The 8,807-nt window shown below is 41.2% G+C and overlaps 1 protein-coding gene across 1 annotated transcript; it reads left to right on the top strand.

The window, feature by feature from the left end:
- Window positions 1-492: 492 nt before the first annotated feature.
- Window positions 493-2,621, top strand: si:dkey-43k4.5 (potassium voltage-gated channel subfamily S member 2). Its single transcript, XM_064967950.1, has 2 exons — window positions 493-1,556; window positions 2,055-2,621. The coding sequence occupies exons 1-2, from the start codon at window positions 591-593 to the stop codon at window positions 2,619-2,621; spliced, it is 1,533 nt and encodes a 510-aa protein (XP_064824022.1). The 5' UTR covers window positions 493-590.
- The last annotated feature ends 6,186 nt before the right edge of the window (window positions 2,622-8,807 follow it).

The following is an 8,807-nucleotide window of genomic DNA, read 5'->3' as shown; positions in this document are numbered from 1 at the left end:
AGATCAATTCTCATGTAAGAGGTGCTGTCCAGCCTTATAGTTTTTTTCTGATAGTGGAAAGAAAGTTGAAGATCTGACATAGTTTTAAAGGCAGAAATTGAACATATTTTTATAGAAGGTGTATCTATGTTTAAATTTGATTACCATGAGGACAATCCTGTGGTTGGATTTTCACCCTCAAAACAACAGTTGATAACTTTTTTCAAATTCAATGTATTTTTCATGTAGATTCCTTGTCACAATACACATTGACAAATTACAATGAAACAATGTTGATTCAACTAGTTTTTTCCCAGTGGGATGCTCGATATGAGAATTATTTGAACCAAATTCTTCTGGTCTTTGGGCAAAATATTATCATTGTGTTATTGAAATGGCATTATCGTAATGTTCTGCCACAAACCTCATGTTTTAGTATTGTCTTTGTTATGTAGGTGTTGAAATGTAATTGCAAACCTTTCATAGTCACCACTCTAGTGAACATATATTTTATTGGTAGATGTCAATGTTGTTGATAGTTTAGTAAATAGCCTTCTATTATTTATGGTGAATCTTCATAATTACCTTTTATCTTTTAGTGAGGGGGCAACATGGTAAAAGAGAGTCTCCGAGCCTGGGTCCAGGACGCTGAGGACATCCTGGTGCACATCAATGTTGGAGGCCTGAAGCGCAGCCTGTTCTCGAGCACTCTAAGTAATTTCCCCGATACACGTCTGGGACGCCTGCTGGCCTGCGAGTCCGAGGAGGCCATATTGCAAGTTTGCGACGATTACGACGCCCAACAAAAGGAGTTTTACTTTGACCGCAACCCGGGACTCTTCCCTTACGTACTGCAATTCTACCAGACTGGCAAACTCCACATCATGGAGGAACTGTGCATCTTCTCTTTCTGCCAGGAAATTGAATACTGGGGAATCAATGAGTTCTTCCTGGACAGTTGCTGTAGCTACCGTTACCATGATCGCAAACTAGAGAGCCGCCACAAGAGCTGGGATGAGGAGAGTGATGTTAGCAGTGTGGACACTTCTGTGGATGAGATCTCAGACCTGAACAAGGACATCCAGCACTTCCAGGAAATACGCTGTGGAAACGCCCGGAAGTACCTGTGGCTGACTCTGGAGAACCCGGGCTACTCCATTCCCAGTAAGCTTTTCAGCTTTCTCTCCATAGCTGTGGTTCTGACCTCCATATCCATCATGTGCATTAACAGCCTTCCAGAGTACCAGCACTTTGACAAGGATGGCAAACAAGTGGAGGAGCCGACCCTGCAAGCGCTGGAGTTCTTCTGCATCTGCTGGTTCACCTTTGAGGTAGTGATGCGGATGCTTTTGGCACCCAACAGGAGAAAGTTCTTCCGCCACCCGCTTAACATAATCGACATTGTGTCGGTGTTGCCTATCTATATCACGTTGCCTATTGACCTGGTGTTGGGCAGTGAATCAGAGCTGGGGAACCTGGGCAAATTGGTGCAGGTGTTCCGCCTCATGAGGATATTCAGGGTTCTGAAGCTGGCCAGACATTCAACAGGCCTCAGGTCTTTGGGAGCAACGCTAAGGGTGAGCCATACCACTACAACTACACTACCCCATTATATGTGAAAGTATCATATCACATCTATCATACATTTTCATACAGAACATGACGTTATAATTGTGAGTCATTCTGTGTTGATAGTGTCAAATTCATATCACATCGTATATTTATAAGCAGTTTATCCTACTGTGAAATTTAGCGACTGAAATGTAGCACTCATGCTGTCAATTACATTTTTTTGAGCTGTCTGTTCAGTTTTTTTAGGCCTATTTTGTATCACAAATTGCATAATTAAAACTAGAAACTGAACAGGGGTAATCTTGGAAGGCACTGCCTTTATCTCTGATCCATTTGGAGAAGTGTATTACAGGGCATTCAATTCCCAAATCATTCACCACCCAATCCTCACCTGTATTGTCTTGCAAATGATCACAAATAGAAGAATTTCTGAATTTAATGGAATTTATATCACATACCCACTCTGACATATTGTGTTTATCTGCCACTGTGTATCTCTGTAGCACAGTTACAGGGAGGTTGGCATCCTGCTGCTGTACCTAGGCGTGGGTGTGTGCGTGTTCTCTGGCTTTGCCTATACTGCAGAGTATGAGGAGGACGTGGGCCTGGATACCATTCCTGCCTGCTGGTGGTGGGGCACCGTCAGCATGACCACCGTGGGCTACGGCGATGTGGTGCCCGTCACGGTGGCCGGCAAGTTGGCGGCCAGTGGCTGCATCCTGGGTGGGACCCTGGTGGTGGCCCTGCCCATCACTATCATCTTCAACAAGTTCTCTCACTTCTACCGCAAGCAGAAGGCCCTGGAAGCCTCGGTGAGAAACAACAACAAGAAGAAGGTCAAAGTGTGCAGTGACAATGTGCAAGAGGAAGAGGATGAGGATGGGGGTTTGGATAGGGATAGCCAGTGTCTGGAGGAGCTGGATGAGGATGAAGATGATGGAGGAGTGGTAAATTATAGCTATGTTGATCATCCACCGCTGCCTATGGAGAGGTCCAGCCCGTTGGCGAGGAGGAAAGAGTTCTTCAACTCTGAGTGCTTCACCATAAACACAGGACAGATGACAGAATAATTATTACAGGGAAAGTAAACACAGTATATACATGAAATGAATTATAAGCACCCCATGTTCTATGTTCTGTTTGGTGTTACCATAAGGTATTGATTCAGCACTGTGCTGTCTCTGGGTTTGAAGGAACTCTTCCTGAATCCAAAATTGTGACACTGTTAATGGGAACTAATGCCATTGTAATGAAGCTAATATCAAGCCTCCACTCGTTCCTATGGTGTCTTCTGCTTGCCCTGTACAGAACAGAGATTAATTTTGATATGCTCCATCAACACCCCATTCTGAAGTTGTGCAGTGTTCTGTTACTGTATACTTTTAATCACAACTCAATACCAAATTATACCAATGTATTCCTTGTTGGAATGCCTACTTCCTCTTCATATTTGTGAGGGTCTCCTATTACAAAATAGAAAAGAGGGTACACAGAAGCATTGATAGTGCCCACAGCCACTTAGGAAGTTAGCTGTACATGTATGATTGACAAAAGCAGCTATATTGCAACACTGCGCTACGATTTCAGACTGTAGACTGTTGAATGAAGCATATCAGGACAGTCTCATATGCCAGTGTTTCCTCGAGCTTGACAAATGTCTTTCTTTACTTTCCATATTCTCTTATAGTGATTCACTTCCATCAGCCCTCCATCCACTCCATGAATCCTAAATTTTAGCCCCATATGTATGTACAGTACCTCCTCCACTGTGCATCAATGCTAACAGGGAGTAAGGCTGTGTGCTTGATGAGTGGAGAATATCCCTATGGTATTGTATACACTTAAACTGTGGCAATGCATGTGTAGGTCCACAGTACTGATGGGTGGGTTTCTTTCCTTTGCAAAGCAATACAGTTGAAATCCTAGCCTAGGTCTATATTCTACCCTATAGGTTGGAACTTGGAAGAGTTAAGCAGTTGTGCAATGACATCACCTAACTGACAGTAGCCAGTGCTGCATTTAGATGAAAGAGGAAAATTATACAACTAAATTGTCTTGCTCAAAACAAATGAATGTATGACACAGCAAACACTTATTATAACATGCAGCTTTACACAATCCTAACAATTTCCCCTGTTTTTAGAGAATGCATACAGTATTGCCACAGCTAGAGGATGTTTTGAGTGTATAAAGTGTATAAAAATGTCTGGACACTGCATGTTCTCAAAATCAACATTGTAGGAGGCATTCTCCGCAAGGTCGGCAGAATGCAGATGTTTCCAGGGATCAGGCGTCTTTTTACGGCTGTTATGTTAGGTAAGGTGGGAAGTAATGGCCCTGCTGTACGGTTGAGTGTTGCAATCCACATACAGTGCTGTACCTCCACTAATGCTTTTAGACTGGCCTGCTGGAGTACCCATCTTTCCGGAAAGTTTGTCCTGTGTTGGAATCCATTAAATGTAACACAAGCTTAGCTCCTGGAACATTAAGGGAATCATTCACCTGATTGAAAACAGATCCTTCCCCCACAGCAACCTTACCGACTCTACTTAAAGACCAACATCTTGTAAGGCAAAGTAGTAGTCTACAGTACTTGTCATTTTGTTTTGCATTATTTTCAATCATTTTGGCAACTATAATTTACCATGTTAAATTTCTATCTTATGATAAGGTAATACTTTCAGACATGGCCGGTGACTCTGCTGGAAAAATTCATCAATCATTTTGTGAACTTGACTCCTCATCCAAATTTCTTGCACAACAATGTGCCATAAGACACTATTTGTTTGCGTATGTTAATCAATGTCATGCTTCAAGTGTGGCTGCTTCTCCCAGCACTCAAAATTGGGCACATGACATAATTTTCTTGTTTGGTTGAGAAGATGTCAAAATGACAGAAACATTAACTTGCTTGACCATGCTGAATTTATTCTACCACTGTGTCTTCTTATTGTCTCGGCCTTTAGGCCTATACTGTATATCACGGTCACAAGGCATATGAATTCACAGGTTATAGAACAAACAACTCAATTATCACAAAACATAGGTTGCTGCCAGACAGTCTTAAGTAAAATTATTGCTTGAGAAATTGCTCTTTTTATGAAGCTATTTTTGTTTCTTTTGGACCATTTTAATTGAAAACAATCACAGTAAGGTACTTCATTAATTGAAATGATTTGATATTGAGATAAAACCATATGTATTTTTTCTGGTTGCTGAAATGACTTTAACAAAACTTCCTTTTTAAACTAATATACAACATTTCATGTTGCTTTTCATATTCTACTGCTCTCACACCCTTCACATGCCCATCCATATTTTCTAGTTGTTTACTTGAACTGTTACACAGAGCTTTGTTCATGAAACCAAATTGAGATGTTTCATTGTGGCCACTTGATATGATTTGCTGTTCATGGTGCAATGCAAGTCATCTATGAGTGGTCATAAGAAAGTGAAGATGCTGAAAGCTTTAAAAGTCAATGCATTTCAAATAAATAAATGCAATATAAAACCAGCTGTTGATCATTGCTTATAAAGGTCGAAATAGTTTTGTACGTAGTTATGTAACTGCAAAAGCATATTAGGAGTAACTTCTACAAACACAGACACACAGACACAGGCTGAAATAGACACCAATGCTCCAGACAGCTTGAAGGAGGCAAGGCTCAAATTCAGAGTGACCCTATTAAAAATGCATCCCTGCTATTTTGGCAAATAAAACACAGGACAAAATTACAAGAAATAAAGGATAGGAAACAACCTTCACCTTTTATGTTTATGAAGGATTTTAGGATTCTATTTAGGTAACAGTATTTTTCTCTTAACAAGAAAATTAAATTGGTAGTGTATACATGAAACCTAAATAAATATTATCAATATATGGCATCCCAAACACTCATAAAAGTACACTGGTTCCAACATTTATTTCACCTTTATTTAACCAGGTAGGCAAGTTGAGAAGAAGTTCTCATTTACAATTGCGACCTGGCCAAGATAAAGCAAAGCAGTTCGACACATACAGCAACACAGAGTTACACATGGAGTAAAACAAACATACAGTCAATAATACAGTAGAAAAATAAGTCTATATACAATGTGAGCAAGTGAGGTGAGATAAGGGAGGTAAAGGCAAAAAAAGGCCATGGTGGCAAAGTAAATACAATATAGCAAGTATAAACACTTGAATGGTTGATTTGCAGTGGAAGAATGTGCAAAGTAGAGATAGAAATAATGGGGTGCAGCAAAGGAGCAAAATAAATAAATACAGTAGGGAAAGAGGTAGTTGTTTGGGCTAAACTAGAGATGGGCTATGTACAGGTGCAGTGATATGTGAGCTGCTCTGACAGCTGGTGCTTAAAGCTAGTGAGGGAGATAAGTTTTTCCAGTTTCAGAGATTTTTGTAGTTCATTCCAGTCATTGGCAGCAGAGAACTGGAAGGAGAGGCGGCCAAAGGAAGAATTGGTTTTGGGGGTGACCAGAGAGATATACCTGCTGGAGCGCGTGCTACAGGTGGGTGCTGCTATGGTGACCAGCGAGCTGAGATAAGGGGTGACTTTACCTAGCAGGGTCTTGTAGATGACCTGGAGCCAGTGGGTTTGGCGATGAATATGAAGCGAGGGCCAGCCAACGAGATCATACAGGTCGCAGTGGTGGGTAGTATATGAGGCTTTGGTGACAAAACGGATGGCACTGTGATAAACTGCATCCAATTTATTGAGTAGGGTATTGGAGGCTATTTTGTTAATGATCGAGGATCGAGGATTGATAGGATGGTCAGTTTTACAAGGGTATGTTTGGCAGCATGAGTGAAGGATGCTTTGTTGCGAAATAGGAAGCTGGACTGGAAGGAGAGTTTACAGTCTAACCAGACACCTAGGTATTTGTAGTTGTCCACATATTCTAAGTCAGAGCCATCCAGAGTAGTGATGTTGGACAGGTGGGCAGGTGCATGCATCGATCGGTTGAAGAGCATGCATTTAGTTTTACTTGTATTTAAGAGCAATTGGAGGCCACGGAAGGAGAGTTGTATGACATTGAAGCTCGCCTGGAGGGTTGTTAACACAGTGTCCAAAGAAGGGCCAGAAGTATACAGAAAGGTGTCGTCTGCGTAGAGGTGGATCAGAGACTCACCAGCAGCAAGAGCGACATCATTGATGTATACAGAGAAGACAGTCGGTCCAAGAATTGAACCCTGTGGAACCCCCATAGAGACTGCCAGAGGCCCGGACAACAGGCCCTCCGATTTGGCACACTGAACTCTATCAGAGAAGTAGTTGGTGAACCAGGCGAGGCAATCATTTGAGAAAGAATACACAAATCAAACACTAATATTTAACACATGCATGACTTCCACTGCATAATTTAAGGAATGAACATTTCAAAACAATTTTCTTGGAATGAATACTAAATTTAAGGACCCGTGGAGACTTTAGAGTACACACCAGTTCTTAATTCATGTTACAGTGCTGGAATGCTTTCCAGAGATTACAACTTCAAAGAATGCGTTTCAATATAAGAGACAAAAACATAGCCTGCCTATAGAACGTTACTCACAAAGAAATGGCTGTAACAATGTGATAAATCCCAAATAAACATAATCATAATAACATAATAGCAGAGCAGGTTTAGACTGAGTGATATTTTAAAGGTTTGAAGAGTTATAGCGGTGTGAAAAAGTATTTGCCCCCACTGATTTCTCTATTTTGACACTGAATGTTTTTAGATCTTCAACCAAAACCTAATATTAGATAAAGGGAACCTGAGCAAACAAATAACACAACATTCTGATGGTTATTTCATTTATTTGATAAACAAAGTTATGCAAAACCCAACGCCCCTGTGTGAAAAAGTAATTGGCCCATTTTACAATCAATAACTGGTTTTGCAACCTTTAGCTGCAATGACTCCAACCAAATTTTCAACTTTCTGTAGTTGTTTATCAGTCTCTCACATCACAGTAGAGGAATTTTTCATTCAGAAATGCTTTAACTCAGAGACAATTTAGGGTTTTTGAGCATGAACTGCTCATTTCAGGTCCTGCCACAACATCTCAAATAGGGTTTAGGTCTGAACTTTGACTAGGCAATTCCAAAACTTTAAATGTGTTGCTTTTCAGACATTCTGTTCTAAACTTGCTTGTGTGTTTTGGATCATTGTTTTGCTGCATGACCCAGCTGTGATCCAGCTTTTGAATGGATGGCCTGACATTCTCGCTCAGAATTATTGGATACAGGCGAAGAATAGTGCCGGAGGGGATAGCTGCCGTTTTATGGTCTCCTAACCAACTGTGCTATTTTGTTCGTTTTTCTTATTTCTTTAATTATTTTGTACATAATGTTGCTGCTGCCATCTCTTATGACCGAAAAGAGCTTCTGGACAACAGAACAGCAATTACTCACCTCGAACTGGACCCACATTTTTTTGACAAGTCCGACGCAAAGGATATACTGCTTTTTGAGAACAAGCCCCGTCATTTGCGTGAAGAAAAAACGGAGAAAAGGGGGCAGAGGTCGATGAGTGATTAAACCTCCACTATCATCTGTTCCAGTTGACCAACGTGCAATCATTGGAAAATAAAATGAAATCCTGCAACGGCCTCAGACAAACTATCAAATAGGCAAAGTGTCAATACAGGATTAAGATTTAATCCTACTACACCGGCTCCAACGCTCGTCGGATGTGGCATTTCAACCTCTCCCTGACCGAGTCTGTAATACCTACATGTTTCAAGCAGATCACCATAGTCCCTGTGCCCAAGGAAGGTAACTTGCCTAAATTATTACCACCCTGTAGCACTCAAGTCGGCAGACAAGAAGTGCTTTGAAAGGCTGGTCATGGCTCACATCCATACCATCATCCTGGAAGCCCTAGACCCACTCCAATTCGCATACCGCCCCAACAGATCTGCAAGTGACGCAATCTCAATCGTAACACACACTGCCCTTTCCCACCTGGACAAAAGGAACACCTATGTGAGAATTCCGTTCATTCTCTCTGTATTTAGTGTGGTATACAGCTTATCATGAGATAAAGCAAAACCTCAAGAATTCCTTAGATATTGTGCACCAGCTGTTGTTTACAAATAAACATAGTCCACCACTTACCAGACGCTGCTGTTCTATACAGCGTATAACCAGCCAGCTGTATGTTGATAATGTCATCGTTCAGTCACGACTCCGAGAAGCATAAGATATTACAGTTTTTAATGTCCCGTTGGTAGTTTAATCTTACCTCGTAGGTCGTCAATTTTTTTGTTG

This window comes from Oncorhynchus masou, chromosome 6, assembly GCF_036934945.1.
Source record: "Oncorhynchus masou masou isolate Uvic2021 chromosome 6, UVic_Omas_1.1, whole genome shotgun sequence".
NCBI classification, from domain to species: domain Eukaryota; kingdom Metazoa; phylum Chordata; class Actinopteri; order Salmoniformes; family Salmonidae; genus Oncorhynchus; species Oncorhynchus masou.
The sequence above is the reverse complement of the archived record's forward strand: the minus strand, read 5'-3'. Positions and strand labels throughout refer to the sequence as shown.

Bases quoted from the DNA above. Each gene is read 5' to 3' on its own strand.
- si:dkey-43k4.5 (XM_064967950.1), top strand. From the start codon at position 591: ATGGTAAAAGAGAGTCTCCGAGCCTGGGTCCAGGACGCTGAGGACATC. The intron at 1,557-2,054 runs GTGAGCCATACC...GTATCTCTGTAG, and splicing joins CTTTGGGAGCAACGCTAAGG to CACAGTTACAGGGAGGTTGG.